At 47.2% G+C, this 24,425-nt stretch overlaps 1 protein-coding gene across 4 annotated transcripts in view; it reads right to left on the reverse strand.

The window, feature by feature from the left end:
- The window catches only part of LGI1 (leucine rich glioma inactivated 1), a 128,628-nt gene that overhangs the window by 98,814 nt on the left and 5,389 nt on the right, over positions 1-24,425 (reverse strand). For all 4 annotated transcript variants that reach the window (XM_029609889.1, XM_029609891.1, XM_029609890.1 and 1 more), the window contains one exon: positions 15,357-15,674. In XM_029609889.1, the coding sequence (XP_029465749.1) occupies positions 15,357-15,499 (143 nt within the window). In that variant the 5' untranslated portion in view covers positions 15,500-15,674. The remainder of the gene's footprint in view (positions 1-15,356; positions 15,675-24,425) is intronic.

Below are 24,425 nucleotides of genomic sequence, written 5' to 3' on the forward strand. Positions count from 1 at the left end.
TAGCCATCCTCTGTATAGAGTCCAACCAGTTTATATCCTTTTGAAGGTATGGTCTCCAGAATTGCACACAGTATTCCAAATGTAAAGCATTCAATCAGCTTAACGGCGCTGCCCCATGAACACAAAGGTACCATACCAAATTTAGTAGAAACAAATTTAAGTTTATTATTGCATATCAAAAAGCAATCAGGTACCTCTGGGAGAGACGGAGTCGCAGGTCTCTCTGTTAGAGACATATCACTCTGTGTCTCCCCGTACTTTAGTAAAGTCCTCTTTTTTATAGGTAACAGTCTCAATCCCCGTAATGCTTGACTCTATGGGAGGATCACGTACCACGTGTCTTGTGTCCAAATAAGACAAACTAAAATCTAAGTACCCTGTTCCCCCCTCCCACCTTGAGGCCCACGTGCCTGCCACTCCCATCAGTCTTCTGTTAGTTCTTTGTCCTGTCAATCTTTCATCCTCCGGGGGAATTGGAAAACTCCAGTTTCACTGGGCCCCTGAAGTTGAGACAGTATCCTGTGAGAATGTAACCTCGTCCATATGCTCCGTGTGACCTCATGATCCTCCATCATATTTGAACAGCTCCAAATGCAGTCCAGATGTCTCCCAGAGTCTCTCCAAGCTAGAGTCAATTTGAGGTTCTCATGGCCAGAATTTCAGATACCCAGACTCCTTTGCGGCTTGGCCTAAGCCGGAATCTCTGTGTTGATTTCAAACTTCAGGCACACATATATCACAAATGAGGTCTCAATAGGGACTTATACAGGGGCAATATCATCTCCCTTTTTCTGCTGACCATTCCTTTCCCTAAACAGTCAAGCATTTTTTTTTACATTTGCCATTGCTTTATCCACCTGTTTGGCCACCTTCTAAGCTAAGTAAAAAACATAAGAGGTCAATATTCAATAGCATTGTGAGCAGACAATTTAGCCTGCTATAGTGTGGATACATCCCCACATTAAGAGCAATATTTTTTGAAGGGTTGCACAGCCTATAATTCATCCTGGGTAGTGTCCAAGAAACAGTGTTCTTGCACCTTGGTTTACGTAGAGTGCACATCGAGAGTTATTGGAGTTCAATTGACAGAACATAAGAGCTGGTTGCAAACAGGGACATTAAGTGCTGCATTGGTAACACACTGTAGTGAACAACAACATACTTTCCAAGATTTACAATGAGTGATCTTGGAGCAGGTTTCAAGGCCCTTGAGGGGAGAAGACTTCTCTGCTATCTTGAACAAGTGTGAACACTATTGGATCTTTTATTTGGACACTGTAGATCCTAACAGTCTCAATGAACAAATCAAATGGTATTCGCTTTCTTGAATAGCCATTTTGTAATATAAAAACTCTCTTTGAGGACTATTTGCTCTGATATATAGATCTTTTAAGGCCATAAATACTTGAGCTGAGTATCATAGCTATAGACTGGCTGTGACACCATTTCCGGTTCCTCCCCTTTTTCGCTTGGTATGTTTGGGTGTGTGTGTGTGCTTCAGTTTCAGATAAGGAATTTTCTGGAAATACAAAGGAATTGTCTGGGAATACAAAGATACTATAGGAGAAGATAACTGGGACACCCCCGTGTTGTGAGGGCTATGGTCTGGAAGCACACTCACAGGAACAGGGCAGGTCTGCAGGGCAAGAACTGGGATTATCTTCTGCCTGTGATATGGTTATTGATGTTTGGGTGGATCCTTGGACACTGTGGCAACTGACCACGCCCACGGGGGGCAGTCCCATGAGGGACCACAGTGTCAGGCTAAACTCTGGCCACACAAACACAGATTTGAATCTTTTATTAAACAGTTCTGGAAACCACCAGATGTGGCAGTAGTGAGTAGATGTTGAGCCCAGCTGGGCAGGTCTCCCACAGAATGCTGGAACAGTGAATCCTCTGTTAAGCTGTGCTGTAGTGGAAAGAGACTGAGAGTTATGAGTACACAATGAAAAGCATTCAGAATCCCAGGTAGAATTAGGAGAAGCTCCAAGACAGGGAGAGCAGGCCCTCGAGGAGGGAGTACCTGGTTCCAGTGAAGCAGTACTGTGGAACAGAAGGTAGTTGTACTCACAGATGGAAACTGTTAGTGAAGTCTTCCAAGTAGAAAGGATTGAAAATGCAGGCGGCAACTCAGGGAACATGGGCCCTCGAGGAGCGAATACAGATTTCCTGTTAGCACCTGAAAGAAGCAGAAGAGGCCCCCAAGGAGCGAGAACCCCGTTAGCAACCCTGAAGAGTATAAGAGTTCCAGATAACGCTGGAGTGGCAGAGCAGCTTCGGTACGGAGAGCGAATCCCATCTGTAGAGTTACCGTTGCTAACTCAATGAGCTAGCAAATACTGCAGGCTTAAATATCCAGGCAGCGTGACATCATATCAGGGGGACGCCCCTGAGGTTCGCGCCAACGTGGAAATAAAGATGAGGACGGCGTGCGTGCGTGCGGCGTAAGGTACCTTGGAGGAGCATGGCGGGAGGCAGCACCAAAGCCGGTCCGGGAACACCGGAGAGGATGGCAAACAGACGCCGCGGCAGCCAGCAGTCCAAGGTGAGTGGGAGGAGCCGCAAGAAGTGAGAGGTAGGCGGGGCAAAGCTATCGACGGTCGCAACAGCCTGGCCAGCATCTTCCCCTACAGGTCGAGCCCTTGGGTTCTAGGGGCCAGCAGGACTTGGCTACATCTGCTGAATATCATGGTTGAAGCTGGGCCGGTCTTCTGCCTAACCAGCCACCTCCTATGCAGGTTGAGCCCCTGGGTTCTAGGGGCTAGTAGGGCTTAACTGGACAGGCTGGATAAGGCAGGGCAGACACAGGCTGGATATGATGGGCAGAGACAAACTGGAAGCTGAGGTCTGGGTATAGATGCAGGATACTGGATCAGGCTGAGGACTGCATACTAGAACAGCAAGGAGCTGAGGACTAGATACTAGAACAGGCAAACAGCTGAGGACTGGATACTGGGACAAGCTGAGGACTATTACACTCTCCTCCTCCAGAGGGGAGGAGTTAGCAATCTGTTATCGCTCACCCCACCAGGAGGGCGGAGTTAGCAATCTATTCTGCTTTTCTCCTGAAAGGGGGAGGAGTTAGCAATCTGTCATGATCTGCTCCTTCAGAAGGGAGGAGTTAGCTATGTGTAATGCTTACCCCGCCAGGAGGACGGACTTAGTAATCTGTTAGCGAACTGCTGTTAGATGCTGCTGTAAGGAAGGAGATGGCAATCTGTTATGGATCAACTCCCCAGGAAGAGGAGTTGGCAATCTGTTCAATGATACTCTTCTGAGGAGAGGAGCTAACAATAGGTATATTGTACTTCGCTATAGAGAAAGCAATCTATCATGCCTCCGCTACGGAGTAGCAATCTGTTATATATAGGCTGCTGGCAAGTCCCGTACTTCCGTAAGCGGGGTTAGTGGTCTGTAGTGGTTGGCTCCCTCAGAGTGATAGTAGTGTAAGGAATGACCACTTGGAGGAAATGGTGAAGCCCTGGGCCGATGGCAGATGGCAGTACCCCCAGGAGGAGATCCTGAGAGGAACCACCAGCTAGGCTAGAATATGAGATAAACACAGTTCTTTATCAGCTGGACCACCAGAGGTGGTAGTAGTGAGTCGATGCGTTCGGCAGGGCTGAAGTCCCTCTGATACTGGAATATAATCTCTGGGTCGCTGAGCTGTAGAGAGAGACTAGAAGGAGTGAATAGACAGGGTATACAGGATACAAGATGGTACACTCACAATAATAGATGTCTGCAATGGTCTCTATGCCACAGAGAGTCTTCAGTATATTTAGGAACAGGAGCCATAGGCGAGCACTGGTTCCCACAAACAGTCTGTAATAAGAACTCACAATAGTTGTATATAGAATGGCTTCTAGAGTAGAAGAGAGTCTGTAAAGGATTCTAGAAACATGGGCCCTCGTGGAGCGAGTACCGGTTCCTATCTGCAATCTTGCCAATAGAACTCTCGATCTCCGTTCCTGTGATAACGTCTTGGATGGAAGGGAGTCTTCAGAGCTATAGGAATGTAGGCCCTCGTGGAGCGAGTACCAATTCCTATCTACAATAGAACTCACTGTGTTCACGTCTGCGATCGCTTCCAGGCAATGAGGAGTCTTCTGAGTATTCAGGGACGCAGGCCCTCGAGGAGTGAGTACCAGATCCCATCTTGGCACTCTGAAATCAAGAAGAGAGAGCGGAGCCCCCATGGAGCGGGTACTCCTGGTAAGTTTGAAAAGGGCGAGCAGTGGAGAAGGATTGCCCTAGCTGACTCGGATCGTTGTTGCAAGTATCGTGGACTGCCAAAGCAAGTCCTGTTGGAGTTCCTTGCTAACTCATTAGAGGTTAGCAAACAAAAGACCTTTTAAAGTGGAAATGGATGACATCACTACGGGGGGACGCCCCCGAGGTTCGCGCCCTTGTTGATAAAAAATCTGGAGCGCGTGCGCCCTTACAGCATCAGGAACATGGCGGATCCGTCGTCAAGCCAGCCCGGGGACACCGGGACCAAGAGGCAGAGAGAAGCCGCGGCTGCATCTGTCCATCAGAGCCGAAGGGAGTTGCTCCCAAGGTAGAGAGGGTGGCGCAAGGGGCGAGAAGAGGCACGAACATAACAAGGACAAGATACTGTAACAGGGAAGGAGCTGATGACTGGTGTGATGAAGTACAACCAGCTCTGAGGCAGGAAAACCTGGGCTGGATTAAGGCTGGGAGAACCAAGACCCGAGTTAGGCAGCAGAGGGCGCCGGAGGGTCGAAAAAGAGCTACAACTCCCAGGTTCACGGAGGCACAGTTGAACCAATGGGTGAGAGAAGATGCTGATTAAGCAGCTGAGCTGAGCTCCAGTGAATCGGACACACCCGAGCCAATGGTGGTAGAGGAGGAAGGCGTGCCCGAATGGTTTGTGTGGTCTGAAAAGCAGAGCTCCTCAGGGAATGAGGAGATGGACATTGATTCCTCAGCGGAGGAATCCTCGGACTCCAGCATGAAAACGGAGTGAGTGATACTGCTGAAGGAGGGGGAATTTAATGTGTTTTGGGGAATGTTTTTACTTTAGTTTGGCTACACCGTGTTTTTCTGTTTATTGGAATGGGAAGGCCGCAACCTGCTGCACAACCAAGGGGAGTTGGGGCGGGTTGTGCAACTCCCAGGCAGGGCGGTTTGTTGGCTGAAGAAGCCAGACGGTGTGTCCCTGTGCAAGGGGGTGTTTTTGTGGTCCTTCTGCGGTTGGCAGTGGGAGCTGTAGAAAAGTAAAAGACTGATACATTTTGAACACAAACTGTTTTTGTGTTTATTCATTGGGAGCTTGGCTGGACTGGCTGCCAGGCAGTTTCCTCGCACGAAGGCAGGTTCTGAAGAAGCCTAGAGGCCCACAGCAGGGTCTGGAAAAGAGAAGGGCAGCTGAGCCCAGCAGCGGAGATCCCTGTAAAAGGGAGAGACTGGGGACAGTGCGGCGCTGAAATACCCTCCTGCGAGTGACGTCAGAGGTGACCCACGACACTGGATACTGGAGTAGGCAAGGAGCTGATACAAACATAGGCTGGGTAGGAGACTGGACAGGGACTGGGCTGGATACAGACACAGCCTTGAGCAAAGGAAAGCAGGGAATGGATGCTGGGGACTGGACTGGGCAGGACACGACAAGACAAGACCATTCAAGGACTGGACTAAACAAGGCAGATTAGGGCAGGACTTAGACAAGGCAGACAAAGGTAGGGACAGGCAAGGACAATGCTGAACAGAGGACACTGAGGCCCGAAGGCAGCAACAGATATGGTCCGAAGGTCACTAAGAAAGTGGTCAGGAAGCCAATAGGTAAGGTAAAGCTGAAGTAGGCCACTGAGCAAGGTCCAGAGACAGAAGGCCCAGAGGCAACAAGGCAAGGTAAGTCCTCTGTAGGCCACAGAGCAAGGAGAAAGATATAGGAAACCCCGGAGGCCACAAGGCAAGGAAAGGCCTAGATAGGGCAAAGTAAGATCTAGACAGGTCATAAGGCAAGGAGTAAGATAGAGGAAGGCCCAGAGGCCACAAGGTAAGGTAAGATCTAGATAGGCCACAAGGCAAGGAGCAAGATACAGGAAGGCCCAAAGATCACACAAGGCATAGAACGAGGAAAGAGTGGCTAGGTTAGAAAGCCAAGGGTGACTCCATGAAATGGCATCTAGGTTCTGTTAAGCCAGGTTACATGGGGCTGGAGCTTGGGTGTGATACAGGCAGCAAGGTGGAGCTTGGCAAGGCTGGAGATGAAACTTGTTGAAGACCCCTGGTGGAAAGGAGGCTGTACCACAGGTGGCCAGCGAGGAGATGGCTCGGGTAGCTTGGAACAGAGCTCACTGGAGGCCCCTGCTGGTGGGGAGGTGTCACAGCAGACTGGATTGGGGTATGGTGAGGCTGCGTAGCAGGCAAAACCATGACACGCTGAAGCACATGGGATTCAAAACATGATACCGTGTTGGGGTTTTTGTGGAACTATCCCATGCAGCTAAGTTGATTTCAACAACTTTTTACTAGCACCTGTATATAGGTTTGTGAACACTACTGCAAACAAAAAAAAATAGTCAAAAAATAATTAAAAGGACATTTAACCAACAGAGTCCGATGATGTTTATACCATTAGACTTCTGGTGTACTAAAGTCTGACAAACCAAGCATAATAAGTATCAGCAACAATTGTGATTTATACACTGTAGGATATTTATATCCAGTGGTTTGTGGACCGCCCAAATTATTGCATTCTAGGCTATTGCCTAATCTACCTAATGGTAGCTAGTTCTGTTGCACCCACAGAAAGGCATAAAATGTAAAACTCATTTTAACAGTATTTATTCTTTAATTATGATTCCTAAGGGACAATTTTGGGTGGGACACTGAGATGAACTGAAATCAAGCATTACATATCCCAGATATACTTTATTAAGCATGATTGACAGACTGACCAACATATAAACCTAACAAATTATATATGTAGGATTATTTATTTAAAAATATTTATCATCCACCACTCCAAAGATCATGGTGAGTTACAAAGTAAAACATACATAACAATAAAAGCATAATAGGAATAGTTTCATCAATATAACAAGAGACATACAGAACTGATTTGATCAGCAAATTGAGCTTCCTTAAAATTTGCGAGTCATGCTCTCTGTAAGAATCTGATTTCATAAAGCTGTAAGATAAATGGAAAAAGCTTGTTTGCATAACTATGTCTTTAAATCCTTTTAAAATCCTTTTGTGTCTGTTACAAGGCAAAGATGCTCTGGCATGGTATTCTATAATAGTAGGCCGCTTTTGGAAATAGCACGCTCACATACCTCACCTAGGTGTGCTTGATGTAGGGTTGGTACTGCCAGTAAACCCTTATTTGCCAATCAAAGTGGTCTTTGGGGAGTAAATTCATGGAGGGCAGCACCTAACCATGTAGTATTATTATCTTATTGAACTGTTGATGGATAACAGAGGAAAAGTGAAATACAGTACAACTTAGCAGTTATAAAGAAAATAGCAAAGTACAATAGCCAATTGCAACCACTGAAAGGTAACAACATATAGGGGGCAATTTTGAAGAGCACCCCCCCCATTATTTGCAATTTATGTGGGCACTTTTAGTCCACAAATATTACCGTTAGTTTTCAAAGAGAAAAAATATATGTTGTCCCCTTGAAATATTTAGCAGCTGCAATGAATGTGCACTAAAAGTACTTGCATACCTTGCACCTGCTATTTGTGCAAATGGCGAAAAGATGGTTAAATATCAGGTATTCTTTTAACTCAACTATGTGCACCTTTTTACTCTACCAACCTAAACACTTTCTTCTCCCCCTCCCGCCCCAGGAATACCTATTTTTCACTAGGCTGAAAGTATGTGCCCTATGAAAGCCCACACATACTTATAGCTGGACAGAGGGGGGCAACTGTCAGCCAGGACAATTTTACCTAGGTAAATAGTTTTGAAAAAGTCTTCTCAAAATACACATCATTAATATGTAGTGATGGAAACAGAAAAGAATCCAAACTTGCAGACATGTCCACCCGCTCCATTTTATAAGCAAACAGCCAACTCAGCTAACAATCGGATCATGTTAGTCATGGTAGCTTACACACCACTATCTCCTTTTATGATAGTTCCTATTTGGGATTTTCTATTATTTGTCCTCCAAAGGCCAAAACAATTTTGGACAAATCGAGTCCTATGCAAATAGGATATTAATTTAATTTTGCATGACAAAGTGGGTGTCCTATAAATAAATATATAACCATGATTTTATAACACCTGTTTCTAATCGTCATACTCCTTCAGAATTTTATTATGAAAATCATCAACTATAACAGAAAAAAAGCATTTGGCAAGTTCAAAATGAAACTCAGATGCTTGGAAAAATGTGGCACAGCTTAACAAAGCCCTTTTCTTTGTTGTTAGATACTCCTTGCATATTGCATAATATCAGTTTCTATCACAATTAGTCTTTAAAAGAAAGATGAATCTTCTGAGTCACAGGAAGTGTTTCAAAAGAACATATAACAAATAGTAACATTTACCAAATATCAATTTAATCTTCTTTGTTTAGTAGGGATATATATTCATTTGAAACAAATGGGTAAAATTGCAACAAACAGGACTATTTTTGGAGCCCCAAAACGAATGGAAGGTGTCCATACATTAAAGACAAATTTTAGTTTCATTAGTTTATATTTCCCATTGAATTCTAGACCCACTGAAAAGTGCTGCAGTGAGACTACCACGTATAGTAACCAACAAATTTCTAAGTGAAGCAGTGGCCAGGTCAGAACTGAGGCAGGAGAAGAGGGCAAATATACAGGATGGAGAGCCAATCAAGGTGAAGCTATCCTGTTCCTGATGAAACACCTTGGGGTCTGCCATACCACAGGCTTTACAGATTAGGGCTCTTTATGCCACTCTGCCTTGCTGCTATATCCATTATGCTACATTTGAGAGTCTTGCCACTCTGCCTAATTGCCATACTCCTGAGGCTACACTTCGGGGTCTTTCTGATGTTGCTATACCCCTTATACTACTCCTTGGTGGTCTTGATGCTGGTCTTCCTTGCCTCTCTACGCATTATGCTACACCTTCGTGGTTTTGCTAACATTATGCTTAGATGTCATACCTCTGATTTACCACCTTGGGTGGCTTGCAATCACTCAACCTTGTTGCCATACTACAGACTCTACATTTTGGGGGTCTTGCTGGTACTCTGCCTTGCTATCCTGCTCATGACCCTATACCTCGAGGATCTTGCTACCACTCTGTCTTGCTGCCATCCATGCCCCTCATGCTACACCTTGGGAATCTTGCTGCCACTCTGTTTTGCTGCTGTACCCTTTATCCTACACCTTGAGGTTCTTGCTGCCATGCTGATATACCCCTTGGAGATTTTGCAGCCACTCTGTCTTGCTGCTAAACCACTTATGCAACACCTTGATGGTCTTTTTGCCACTCTGCCTTGCTGCCATACTCCAGACTCTACAACTTGGAGTATTCTTGCCATTGTAAGTGGCTGCTTTACACCTCTTATTGTTTTATTACTTCATGCTACTATTTGTGCTGCTTTATTCCCCTATCAGCATCCAGGGTTTTATCTGTACCTTTAATGCTTTGTTCCCCCTTTGTGGTGCCTTAGGATGTTCATGCCACTCTTGATGCCTCTTTGCCCTTTTTGTGTTGCCTTTGAGGGTTCATGCCACTGTTAGTGCCCTCTTTTGAAGCCTTGGGGTGCTCTTGACACTCTTGCTGCTGCTTTGCTCCTCTGACAGTGCCTTGGAGAACTTCTGCCACTGTTGATACCCTTTTGCTCCTTTATAGTGCCCTTAGGCTATTCATGCCACTTTTGATACCATTTTGTCACAATCTTGGTGCTTTGGAGTTTTCTTCCCCCTTCTGATGTTGTTTCCCCACAAGTTTCATTAGAATTGATTAGAAAACCTTGATTTTGAAGCTCAAAATAGGCTGCATTGTGTAACATGTCGCCAACCATGGGTTGCAGCGCTGATCCATGATTCTGGGTCAGCATCTCAGAATGACTCCCAGCATCCTGCTCCTCTGCTGCCCATAGCAACTCATCAGTTTTATAGGGCTAGCCCCCCCAGGATTTCCTGTGGCGCAGACTGATGACATCAGCACTGCTCTAACATAAAAGGAAGCTCACTCCTCTGGGTAGGTGCCTGAGCAACAGGTTCTGTTTCTTGGTTCCTCTGCATCTGGTTATTCCTGGTTCTAGCTTCTGATTGAGACCCGGCCTGCTTCCTGACCTTACTTCCATTTGCTGCCTGCCATGATTCTTGCTTGTCTCCTGCTTCTGAACAGAATTCGCCTGCCTCAACCTTGCCTACCTGACCATGTCTCTGCCTCACGATTGTGTAGTGTACCTTGGACCTGTCATTCAGCAGTCCCAAGGTCTACTCTTCAAAGCCCATGACACATTGGTTACCCCCACTGACTTTAATGGAAAATAAATGAAAAATATTTTTTTTTTGTTTGAAATTAATGAAACAAATGGAAGCAACAAGAAATGAATAAAAAAAAACCCAAAAGCAAAGATTTTTGCCATTGCTCATCCCTATTGTTTAGTCATTTCTTTTTTTAATTTATTACACAGCCTCATTTTTTTTTTTTAGTATAGATATATATACACTGCTTTTGACCAAAGTGTATTTAGAAACAAATTACAATTCAGGTTCAACATGAAGTTTAAGTCAGTCAATGCTAGAAATTGCATTTCCAGAGGCACAGGAGACATGATGACTTACCAAAAGTCACACAGAGAATTGGTGTTGGAGAGAAATCTTGAACTCATGTCTTAGGACAGCTCTTGATTTAGTCTAATATTCTGACCATCTCTTCTCATCACACTTCCCCCAAACATCTGGGGGGGCAGTCATATTACTAAAAGTGTCACAAATTGTCACACTCACTCATACTGGTCTGCATGAGTTTAGTTATTGCAAATGATGCCACCAAGGTTCCATGTATGGAAATCCCTAAATAGGACTGAGGGAGTAAAAACTGAAATTGTAACTGAAAAGCAAAATGGAACCAACCAGAGTGAAAATTATGTTGAATGGCCAGAAACCTTCAATAAAAGTATAAAGAATTGATTATGGCACTAAAACGTCTTGAGATCAGGAGGTCTTAAACTCCAGTTCTTGAGGGCCATGAACCAGTTGTGTTTTCAAGATATCCCTAATGAATATGCATGAAACGATTAGCATATAATTCAGGATATCCCTAATGTTGTGGTTGGCTGGCCTGGACAAAGAGAACACCATCTGAGCAGAGCCATGAGACGAGTGCCTAGCCAACCCCCTGCCCTGCAGGTTGAGCCCTTGGGATCTGGGAGCCAGTAGGGCTTTGCGGTGGCACTGGTGCATCTTGGTGAATGCTAGTAAGGGCAGAAGCTGATACTGGTGCAGAGTGCTGGCAAGGACTGTAACAAGTTCTCAATGCAGGCAAGGACTGGAACAGGATCTTGAGTGCAGGCAAGACAAAAAAAAAGACAGGACACACAGAACAAGGAACACAGAACATAAAGGCCCGAAACCATACTGAGCTTAGTGCAGTTAGATGTGGTTAGTGCAATTAGTGCAGCTGGGTTTAAAAAAGATTTGGATAAGTTCTTGGAAGAGAGTTCCATTAACTGCTATTAATCAAGTTGGTTTAGGGCAGTGGTTCTCAACCTTTTTTCTGTCGGGACACACCTGACAGATGGTTCTCACATGCATGACACACTGACCCATGATAGTCCCAGGGCTAGATGTAAAATTACAGTTTGCATCCACAGGAACCCCCCTGACCCACAATAATGGATGTAAAGCAGAATTATGACATTCCCCATACAACTCACCCTACAAAAAAGATATTCTGGTTCTGGTGTCATCTCAGTAACAGCAGCTCAAACTCCTTCTACTTCCAGGCTCAATAGCCCTATTTATGAAAAGACAGCAGTTTACCATCAATGCATGTCCTCTTGAGAAAACACAAACACTTACACGCTAGTAAAATATCTCATCTCGGTAACAGACACAGAACCGACCTAACATACTCCCAGGATCTGTCATAATGCACATAAACTAATCCGCACACAGTTACACCTGTATTATGGAATACACTCAAACAGGAGCAACCCTATCTATGAAAAGGCAACACTACAAATATTAAAATCAGGCCCTAAAAACCAATACACCTCTTATTAGGAAAACAGAACTAGCAAGCAGCTATAGATCCCCACACAGAAATAATTGTAAAATTATACTAATAAGCAGAATAAATGTTTCAAAACAGCTATGAACAGAATAACATCCAACAATCAAAAACTCATAAAAACTATTAAATATTCTCTAAACACCAATAAAATATTTCAAAAAAGCAATCATCACATAATATTAAATAATTAAAATGGCAGTCAATCAAGAAAAATAAACTTAAAAAGCCACCTTTACTTACCCCCTCCAGCAGCTCTCCTACTCCCCTTCCATGCAGGCCATGGCACACACCAGAAGCAGCAGTAGAAGCTAAGCTCTATACTCATGGTCCTCTTCCTTAGTGCCCATGTCTCTCACACACACACACCATACCAGTCATGCCCCCATGACCAGTTTCTGTGTCTCACACACCAATCATCACCCAAATAGTCTTTGACACACACACACCTGTCACCTTCCTGAACAGTTTCTCTCATACCAATCACACATACACAGGCTTTCCACTCCCGTGTTCTACTTACATATATGGGCTTCTCACTCTCATAATCACTTTGTTTCACACACACAAACACACACCAGTCACCTGACCTCTCTCATGCATACACACAGGCTTCCCACTCCCAAGTTCTCTTTCAGATATACAGGCTTCTCACTCCCATGCTGCGTCTCACACACACCCAGGTTTCTCACTCTCCACATGCACAGGCTTCTCATTCCCATAATCACTTTCTTTCTCTCTCTCACACACACACACACAAGTCACCTAATTTCTCTCATGCATACACACACACACAGGCTTCCCACTCCCATGTTCTCTTTCAGATATCCAGGCTTCTCCCTCCCATGCTGAGTCTCACACACACCCAGGTTTCTCACTCTCCACATGCACAGGCTTCTCATTCCCATAATTACTTTCTCTCTGTTACACACACACACCAGTTTCTCTCTCATGTCCATGCTCGCTCTCCACGTGCACAGGCTTCTCATTCCCTGAATCACATTCTCTCTCTCACATTCACACACACCAGTCTCTTTCTCTCACAGACACCGTCACCTTACCAACCAGTCTCTCTCTCTCTCATCCATGCACAAACACACAGGCTTCCCACTCCCATGCTCTCTCTCACATAATCAGGCTTCTCACTCCCATGCTTTCTTTCACACACACACACACACACACACCAGGCTTTAGTCCATGCTTTCTCACATACCCAGATTTCTCACTTCCATGCTTTTTCTCTCACACACACACACATCAGTCACCTCCCTGACTAATGTCTCACACTCACACTCTCACATACACATCAGTCATCTCCCTGAGCAGTCACTTTCATTGTCTCTCACATATACACGCACATCAGCTCTCTGACCAGTTTCTCTCAATCACACACAGGCTGGCTGCTTCTCTCTCTCTCACTCACTTCCTCTTCCCCCCCCCCCCACCCCGAGCACAAATGGTAGCTGCAGCAGCCTCCTCCTCCAGCCCCCGCAGGCCAAGAAAGAAGAATCCCATCGGCCGCGGAAGGCTCATGCTGCTGTCTCCGTTCCCGATTACCAGCTGCTTTGATTGCTCAGGGGCCGATGCTGCTGCCGCTTTCTCCTTCCCACGCACTTCCTGTTCCGGGTCACGGGGAGGAGGGGCACGGGAAGAAGAAAAGGCCAGCCATAGGTGCCACTGCTTCTTCTACCACTGCTGCCGTTCCCAATGGGCTTGAACGTACTGATAGCCCGGTGGCAACGGTAGCAGGGAAGGAAGAGCAGCGGGAGAGACCGGGAGCACGCGACACACCTGTCGGTGCTTGGTGACACACTGGTGTCGCAACACACCGGTTGAGAAGTGCTGGTTTAGGGAATGGCCTCTGCTTATACTAGCATCAGTAGCATGGGATCTTCTTAGTGTTTGGGTACTTGCCAGGTTCTTGTGGCCTGGATTGGCCACTGTTGGAAGCAGGATGCTGGACTTGATGGACCCTTGGTCTGACCCAGCATGGCAATTTCTTATGTTCTTAGATAGAACGGAGAGCAGGGAAGACCTAGATAGGCCACAGAGCTAGAAAAGGCCTAGGTAGGCCACAAGGCAAGGCAAAGCAAAGAGTGATAAGGCCAGATGGCCACCAGGCAAGGCAAGGAGCGAGTAGGCCGGATGGCCACCAGGCAAGGCAAGGAGCGAGTAGGCCGGATGGCCACCAGGCAAGGCAAGGAGCGAGTAGGCCGGATGGCCACCAGGCAAGGCAAGGAGCGAGTAGGCCGGATGGCCACCAGGCAAGGCAAGGAGCGAGTAGGCCGGATGGCCACCAGGCAAGACAAGGAGCGAGTAGGCCAGATGGCCACAAGGCAAGGCAAGAGGTCAGGACAAAGAGCTAAGGAAGGCTTGATGCGAAGACATCAAAGCAATGAACAGACAGGGTTATGTAGGCCTGATGCTTGGGGGTGGGGCAGGCAAGGAGGAGGAGCTTGGCAAAGCTGGAGAGCAGGCATACTGAGGACTCTTGGTAGTGAGGAGGCTGCCCCACAGGCCAAATAGTGAGGAACTGACATGGATAGCATTGAATGGAGCTCCGAGGAGACCTTTGCTGGTGGGGAAGTGTCATGGCCAGGGTAAAATGAGGCTGCATAGCAGCTGACATGGTAACACCTAATGATTATTCATTAGGAATATTCTGAAAATCTGATTTATGGCTCTCAAGGACTGGAGTTTGAGACCCCAGCTTTAGATTTTGTGTTCTTGTCTGTTCTAATAATATATTACTATGGCTGTCAATTTATGTAAAATTGTATAAAACTTCAGCAAAAGTATATAAAACTGATCAGTGAGAGAGGTAAAATGGCTGTTTTTCTACTTCGTGAGAAACATGGTTAATAGCCAAGTAAGCAAAACAGTTAATTAAAATATTTAGTCACCATCTTAAAGGTGACTAAGAGAAAGAGATGTGGAAATGAAGGAATGTAGACAGCTGCATGGCTGGTGGGCATGAGGATTGCCTGGTAACATGCCTTCCTGGTGCGAAGGTGGCGGATCTCACGCTTCACCTAGATAGGAATTTAGACAGTGCTGGGGAGGAGCCGGCTGTCATGGTGCACATGGGCACCAACGACATAAGAAAATGTGGGAGAGAGGTTCTGGAAAAAGCAAGTTTGCTTACTGTAAATGGTGTTTTCCGTAGATAGCAGGATGAATTAGCCATGCTGACTGGGGACATCCCTCTGGGCGGCTAGGCAGAGTTTGACAAAGCTGACAGAGCTTTGCTCTACGTGCGGCTGTGTGTCCTTTCCCGCGCGGCGGCATCTTCTCCTCAGTCCATTCCAAAGCATGTGTGTGAAGTGGAGACTGTCCAAGGAGGCCATTACTCTCACCTGATGTGCCTTTGGCAGACTGGTCAGGATCTCTGATCTTTTATGATAACAGAATTGAATGCACTGTGAAATCCAAGTCAAGAGAGTCCTCTTGAAGACCAGAAGACCTAGGGCATTCAGATTGAAAGAAACAAATAGTTGTGAGGTTCTAGATTTGAAGTGCATTCTATGCTTATAATAGACCAACCCGCCCCCAGCAAACCTGACTGCCTCTAACCTCTCCCTCCCAGCAAACCTGCCTCTTTCCACACCTTACTACCAAGGAAGCCAATCCCTTCAACCCTTGTTCCAGACTCTTCAGTCTCTCTGACAGTCCCCGAAACAGCTGACACCGGGACTGCGTGGCTTTTTATGAGTTTGAGCCACGCAGGTGCCTCCATTTTTGTGCTGATCCTGTGAGACTGAATCTGCGAGATCAGCATAAGTGTGGAGAGAGCTGATGTTCTGGGGACTGACCAAAAGAATGAAGATCCTTGGTGGTAGGAAAGGTTGGTCGAGCCAAGGCCTGGGTAATCCACCACATTCCGACACCAATTGGGGGGGGGGGCCATGAATCCAGAAATTTCAGTTAGATCACAATGGGGTAAAGAACAGCTTTGTGAGAGGGGAGATGAAAGAAAATGGCATGGGGCCACGAGGCTGGTCAAAGAACCCAGAAGTAAAGGAAGACAGTGCCATAGTTAGCCTATGGCCAATATGTCTATGGCCATATGTGACGCTCTTGGAAGAGCACTGGATGCAGTGCAGGAGCTGGTGGTGCTGCAAACCCCCTCTCTCCCACTCCTTTCCCCCTTGCCAGCAGACAGGAAAATTGGTTCTTACCTGCTAATTTTCATTCCTGTAGTACCAAGGATCAGTCCAGACTGCTAGGTTATGCCTCCCTTCCAGCATATGAGTCAGAGAAAAAGCTGAAAGGCACCGCCTGATAATCCGGTGTGCCACATGTGATCCTTCAGTATAATCAATATAATCAATATCAAAGCAGAATGACTAGACCAAAAGAACGTATATCAACAAGAACCTGTGAAAACTATATACAGGAGTAGACATTCTTCCTTTGTTATGTGTGGTTTTTTGCAATCTGTAAATTCACTGTAGAGGAAGATAAATAAGGACACAATTCACCTGGACGGGTGTCTGGACTGATCCGTGGTACTACAGGAACAAAACTTAGCATGTAAGAACCAATTTTCCTTTCCCTGTATGTACCTGGATCAGTCCAGACTGCTGGGATGTACCCAAGCCGCCTTAACTGGGGTGGGACCCGGAAAGTCCAGCTTGAAGCACTCCGCTACCAAAACAATCGATGTCCAGAGCTCGGACATCCAAGCGGTAATGCCTAGCAAAGGTGTGTAAAGATTTCCAAGTAGCTGCTCGGCAAATCTCCTGCGGCGAAACACACTGGCTCTCCGCCCAAGAAGCCACCTGAGATCTGATCGAATGAGCTTTAAGACCATCCGGCACTTGCCGCCCATGACATATGTAAGCCGAAGTTATAGATTCTTTTAACCATCGGGCAATAGTAGCCTTGGACGCTTTATGTCTTATGTCCATAAGACAAAAAAAGAGCATTAGTCACTTCCAAGTACCGAAGAAGTACCCAGCAGACATCCAATTTTCTCAAATCCTGAGCCTGAGAATTCTGATCCAAATCCGAAAAAGCCGGTAACTCGACAGACTGATTCATGTGAAAAGCCAATACCACCTTCGGCAGAAAGGAAGGCACCGTCCGAAGTGAAACTCCCGAATCTGAGATCCGCAAGAATGGCTCCCTGCAGGACGACGCTTGAATCTCAGAAATCTGTCTGGCTGAACCAATAGCCACGAGAAACACTGTTTTGAGTGTAAATCCTTCAATGCAGCCCGCTTGAGAGGCTCAAAAGGCAGACCACACAGCACCCGGTGAAATAGATTCAAACTCCACAAAGGGCATACTGGACGCACCGGCGGATGTAAATGCTTGGCCCCTTTCAGAAAGCGCACCACATCAGGATGTCCTGCAAGGGATACACAGTCAACTTTACCTCGTAAACAGCCCAACGCCGCTACCTGAACCCGAAGCGAACTGTACACCAATCCTTTCTTCAATCCTTCCTGCAAGAACGCGAGAATGTGCACAATAGTGGCCCTACGTGGGGACACCTTCAACCCGCTGCAACAGGAATCAAAAACCTTCCAGACCCTAACGTAGGTAAGCGAGGTGGAGGTCTTTCATGCGCGTAACAGGGTGGAAATAACCGCATCTGGATACCCTTTCTTCCTCAGCTGCCTCCTCTCATAAGCCCAGCTGCTAGACAAAAGCGATCCACCTGATCGAAAAATACTGGACCCTGCCGAAGAAGATCCGGAAGGTGACCGAGACGCAAAGGCCCATCTTCTACCAAAAGGGGAGGAGGCATACTCCTAGCTACCAAGAAACACCTTAACCTCAAACTACAAACCAGCTCCCCCCCCCCCCCCCAAGACTTGAAATTGGTCTTTTTAAATCCAAATCCCTGCAGGTCTGCCTTGTCTATGCCCCTCCTGGTATACTTGAAAAGGACCCATCCCCCTTCATTGAATACATCACAGACAACATAAAGCCAGATACACCCGCAGTGATACTCTGAGATTTCAATCTCCATGTAGATACCCACCCTACTACGCCTGCTTGCGAAACTCTACTTGTCACCCTCAAAGCCCTGGGCTTCAGACAGCTAATCTCCGAGCCTACACACAAAGCTGGTCACACACTCGACCTCCTTTTTGTTAACACAAGCATTACAGTACCCCACGCACCTATCACCACCCCCATCCCTTGGTCCGACCATTTTCTCATCAATGCCCACCTCACCATCAATACCAACACACCGATCTTAAATTCACACAAAAAAACGATTTCTTTTCATAAACCATGTTCTTCGGAGGAACTCTCCCTAGCCTTCAGCAAAGTAAGTGAAAACCTCGACCTAACTAACCCAGATACCGCTCTACTGTCATGGGATAAGTCTATCTCCAACATAGCCAATGACTTTTGCCTCACCATCCACAAAATAATAACCCCTACATGAACCGAGAGAAAACCATGGTACACCAATGAACTAAGAAAACTAAAGCAAGACCTCAGATCCAAAGAACGTACCTGGCGCAAACAACCCACACCCACACACAAAGCGGCCTACAAACATACATTGCATATATACCGACAAACAACTCTCCACGCCAAACGTGACTTCTACGCAGCAAAAATCCATAGCTATAAATTCAATCCAAACACCCTATTCTCCTTCGTTGCAGAACTCACAAAGTCCCCCTTTCCTTCCTCCCAAGAAGAAAATAGGATAGAGAAATGTGAGAAGCTAGCAGACTACTTTAAAAGTAAAATTTCCAAAATTCTAACTCGACTCCCCTCCAATCCCTCTCCCATAGACCCACTACCTATCGACAACAAAATTAATCTCGACTCCCTTGACCTTACCTCCTTGAAGGAAGTTGAATCCATACTAAAAAAGATGCGACCGGCCACCCACATCGCAGACGCCATCCCATCAAAAATTCTCCTCACCATTCCTTCCGCCATTGCAAAACCAATAGCAGATATTACAAACTGCTCCATCACCTCCGGGAAAGTCCCCGACCCACTTAAACTTGCCATCGTGAAGCCACTACTAAAAAAAACCACCCTCGACCAAAATGACCCTGCAAACTACAGGCCCATTTCCAATCTGCCTTTTATATCCAAAATCATGGAGAAAGTGGTCAACACGCAACTCACCGATTTCCTAGAAGAAAACAATATTTTACACCCCGCTCAATATGGCTTTCGTAAAGACCGAAGCACCGAAAAACTCCTACTTGCAATAACAGATACCATCATCAAAGGCATGGACCATGGCCAATCCTACATACTTGCCCTTCTTGATATCTCGGCTGCCTTCGATACCGTGAACCATCAAATCCTAATATCACGCTTAGCGGAGATAGGCATCTCAAATACAGCCCTATCCTGGTTCTCCTCAAACCCTGACCACAGAAAGTACTTAGTCAAGCTTGATAATTTCGAATCCGCTCACATTCCCCTTACACAAGGCGTACCCCAAGGCTCCTCTTTATCGTCCACCCTCTTCAATATATATCTACTCCCACTCTGCCACTTACTCTCTAAACTAGGACTAAAATTCTTCTTATATGCAGACGACGTACAAATACTTATTCCCATTCAGAAGTCCCTCAATGAAACCCTGCAGTACTGGGAAATATGTCTGACATCCATCAATTCTCTCCTCTCCAATCTCCACCTTGCATTCAACACCTCTAAAACTGAAATCCTTATCCTAACAAATCAGCCAATCGACTCAATCCACCAAATGATTCAAAACGCCTCACAAGCTCACACACTACTGCCCAGTGTCAGAGATTTAGGAGTCTCCCTAGACAATCAACTAAGCTTCAAATCCCACATTAAATCGCTTCTAAAAGGGGGTTTCTACAAACTTCAAACCCTCAAAAAACTGAAGCCCCTCCTCCACGCCCATGACTTCCGCACTGTTATGCAACCACCATACTATCAAAACTCGACTATTGCAACTCCCTTCTCTTAGGCCTCCCAGCCTCCACTATTAAACCCCTTCAAATCCTTCAAAATGCTATGGCTAGAATCTTAACAAATACCAGAAAAACTGATCATATCACTCCCATACTACAAGATCGCCATTGGCTCCCCATTACCTTCCGTTCCCAATACAAAACACTTACCAAAACAACTCCCCCTGGCTTGAAGATATGCCACAATTCCGTCAAGCTAACCGCCCCACTAGAAACTCCCTTGCTGGCACCCTCCAAACCCCCTCACTCAAAATTGGTCACCTTACTACTACCAGAGATAGAGCCTTCTCCATTGCGGGTCCCACCCTCTGGAACTCCCTTCCCGCCAAACTCCGCTTAGAACCGTCCCTGAGCCACTTCAAAAAAGGAATCAAAACATGGCTTTTTAAACAGGCATACCCCAACTCCTCTCAATCCTAGTCATTGTCCTTCCTTGAACCACCTCAGCTCCCGCCCAGCCTACATTCCTTCTCCTTGACCTCCCCCATACCATCCCAGTACCCCCCTGCCCCTTCCCCCACACCCTCTCCAGTGCCCTGCAGCCTCCCCCTCACCCCGCCCTTTCACCCCTTAGCAACCTTTACTTGAAAGTACCCTCGCTCTAAAGTACCCTTGTTCCCTCCACCCCCTCCGCTCCTCTTCCCTCCTCGCTCCCTCCCTCCTCCCCTGCCCCTGCATTTAATTGTACATAAGTGCACACACCTCCTTATCATTGTTTATAAGTTCATATGCATATCTAATGTTAATATGGATAATCAAAACCCAGTTCGTGCGACAATGTTGTATCTCTGCTCATTGACTCTCTATTTTGTACTTTCGTATATTTTCTAGTTAGCCCTCTATCAATCGTTCATTGTAATTTCCTCTCTCAGTTACCTGTAAACCGACATGATGTGTCCTACGAATGCCGGTATATAAAAAGCGTTAAATAAATAAATTGATTGGGTCTGCAAACCACGGCCTCCGTGGCCACTCAGGAGCTACAAGTATTACCGATCCCTGGTGGGATTCTATCCATCTCAAGACTTTGCCCACCAGTGGCCAAGGAGGAAACACATAGAGAAGCACGTCGCGGGGCCACAGAAGAACCAGGGCATCTACTCCTTCTGCCCCGTGTTCCCTCCTGCGACTGAAGAAGCAAGCCGCCTTCGTGTTCAACCGAGTTGCCATCAAGTCCAGATGGGGCACTCCCCACAGACGAGTCAAGAGACTCATCGCTTCCTCTGACAGCTCCCACTCTCCAGGGTCTAGGCGCTGACGACTGAGAAAATCTGCCTGGACGTTGTCCACTCCGGCTATGTGAGACACCGCCAATCGAACGAGATTGCATTCTGCCCAGACCATCAGCTTGTTCGCTTCGACGGCCACCGGCTGGACTCTTTGTTCCCCCTTTATGACTGATGTACGCCACAGTCGTGGCATTGTCGGAGAGAATCCTTACTGACTGACTGGCGGATAAGGGGGAGGAAGCTGCGCAGCGCTAGATGAACAGCCATCATCTCCAGACGATTTATGGACCACTTGGACTCCTGAGTCATCCACTGACCCTGTGCCGATCGCGACTGACAAACTGCCCTCCAACCGGAGAGACTGGCATCCGTTGTCACAATCATCCACTGGGTATTCTCCAGGTCCATCCCCTGCTGCAGGTGCTCGGGAACCAACTACCATTCGAGACTCGTCCTGGCTGGGTCCATGATGGGTAAGGTTAAGTGGAACTCCTCGGACTTGGGGTCCCAGCGGGAAAGCAACGCCCTCTGCAAAGGTCTCATATGAGCAAATGCCCATGGAACCAACTCCAGAGTAGACGCCATAGAGCCAAGAACTTGCAAATAGCCTCAGACCTTGGGTAAAGGGAGGGCCAACAGACGGCGAACCTGAGTCATCAGCTTGTCCATCCTTTCCCGTGGAAGGAAAACTTTGCCCACCATTGTGTCGAAATGGGCTCCCAGGAATTCCAACACCTGGGATGGGACCAGCTGGCTCTTGGAAAAATTGACAACCCATCCGAGTGACTGAAGACGATGCAAAACAGACTGAACTGATGCCTTGCAAAGGTCCTCTGACTTCGCCCGAATGAGCCAGTCGTCCAAGTAGGGATGAACTAGGCTCCCCTCCCACCTGAGGGCTGCTGCCACCACTACCATGACCTTGGTGAAAACGTGGGGAGCCGTCGCCAACCCGAACAGAGCGCTTGAAACTGGTAATGGTCATCCAAGATCATGAACCTTAGAAACTTTGATGATGCTCTTGTATACCTATGTGGAGATAAGCCTCCATGAGATCCAAAGAGACTAAAAATTTGCCTTTGTGGATGGCCGCAATAACAGATCTCAAGGTCTCCAGGCGGAAGCGAGGTACCCGAAGCGCCCTGTTGACCTTCTTTAAGTCTAAAATCGAATGGAAGTAGCCCTCCTTCTTGGGGAACCTCGAAGTAGATGGAGTATCTCCCAGTCAGATGTTTGCCCGGCGGAACCGGTACGATTGCTCCCAGAGCCTTCAAACGAGATAGGGTCTGGAGTACCACCTGTTGTTTTGTCCGAGACCTGCAAGGAGACACCAAGAAAAGATCCCGTAGTGGGAGAGCAAAATCTAAAGTGTAACCGTGTTCCATAATGTTTAAAACCCACTGATCCGTCGTGATCTTGACCCATTCCTCGCGAAACAGAGAGGCGACCTCCGATCTCTGGAACGGAGGAATGGGACGGCACATCTTCATTGGGTAGACTTGTTGGCTGAGAATCCTTGGGAGGCTCCGTCATGAGGAGTCCGTCTACCGTGAAAGGAATGCGCCCAAGCCAGAGACCTCAATGACGACTGACTAGGAGGAAAGGACGGGCCTCTACTTGACTGACGTTGCCCCTGAAAACAACCCCTAAAAGAACTGTAGGGGCGAGAGGACCTGGGCCTGTCCTCAGGAAGTTTGTAAACCTTATTATCCCCCAAGTCCTTAAGATGTTTCAGATCATCCCCGAATAACAGTTTTCCTTTAAAACGGGAAGGACCTCAGCTGAGACTTGGAAGAGATGTCAGCTGACCAATTGCGGAGCCAAAGAAGCCTCCTTGCTGACACCGCCGAGGACATCGTGCTTGAGGAGGTACGTAGGAGATCATATAGGGCATCTACCGTGTAAGCTACAGCCGCTTCCATGTGCTCCACCTGTTCCGCCTCAGCTGGGGGAAGCTCCTGAGCCATAAGCAACTGCTGTACCCATCTAAGGGTAGCTCTCTGCATGAAACTACTGCAGACGGCTGCCCTAACGCCCAGCGCTGACACTTTAAAAATCCGCTTGAGGAGGACCTCCAGCTTCCTATCCTGGAGATCTTTAAGGGCAACCACTCCTGTTACTGGAATCGTTGTGCGCTTGGCCATCGCCGAGACAGCTGCATCGACGTTAGGAATCTTAAGAATTTCCAAGGACTCGTCCGGGAGCGGATAGAGCTTCTCCATGGCCCTACTAACCCGCAGTTTGGCTTCAGGGGTGTCCCATTCCCAGGACATGAGCTGAAAGACTCGGGTGAAAGGGAAAAGTTCTAGGAGGAGCACGAAGACCCGACAAAACAGGATCCCCCGGGGAAGGTTCTGCCACTGGCTGTGGCGCTGGAATATAGAGTTCCACAAGCACATGAGGGATCAGAGGATCTAGCTCCTCCCTACTAAATAACCGGAGGACCCACGGGTCATACCCCTCCACCAGGGCGGAATTGTCAATGTCATTGCTCGTGTTTGCCGAGAGAGGGTCTTGGGGCATGGGATTAGGAGGGGGAGAGGGCAGTGCAACCACTGCATCCGGAGCTGGACGGGGTACGCAGGCCCTAGGAGCCTCCTAATCTTCAACAGGCCTGGGAATCTTTGCCAGAGGAGCATCCTGCAGATTCAAATCAGCCTCTGCCTCCATGTAAGTCTTATGCAGTAACAATACAAATTGTGAAGAAAAGGGGTGCTGCCTCTTTAAGCCCCCCCCCCCCCCCCAGAGGCAAGAAAGGAGGAATCGGAGGATCAATTCCCACCCCCGAGAGGCCTTTCAGGGCTTAAATTAAGGGGCAGTAGGAAATCCCCTCCCCCGGAGCAATGCACATCATCTGAGCCTGAGCTACCCAAAATGGCCACCGTTCCCGCGCTTATCGGGGACACGGCTGGCAGTTTTTTCTGAAGCAGCTGAGTTTTACTTAATCCTCACGGCCGCGGGAGAGACAATCATTTGCCTGCTACAGGCAATTGTGAAGAGCCTTCACCCCCAGGGATGCAGCGTGAGCATAGGCCCTCGCGGGAG

This window comes from Rhinatrema bivittatum, chromosome 7 (genome assembly GCF_901001135.1).
Source record: "Rhinatrema bivittatum chromosome 7, aRhiBiv1.1, whole genome shotgun sequence".
NCBI classification, from domain to species: domain Eukaryota; kingdom Metazoa; phylum Chordata; class Amphibia; order Gymnophiona; family Rhinatrematidae; genus Rhinatrema; species Rhinatrema bivittatum.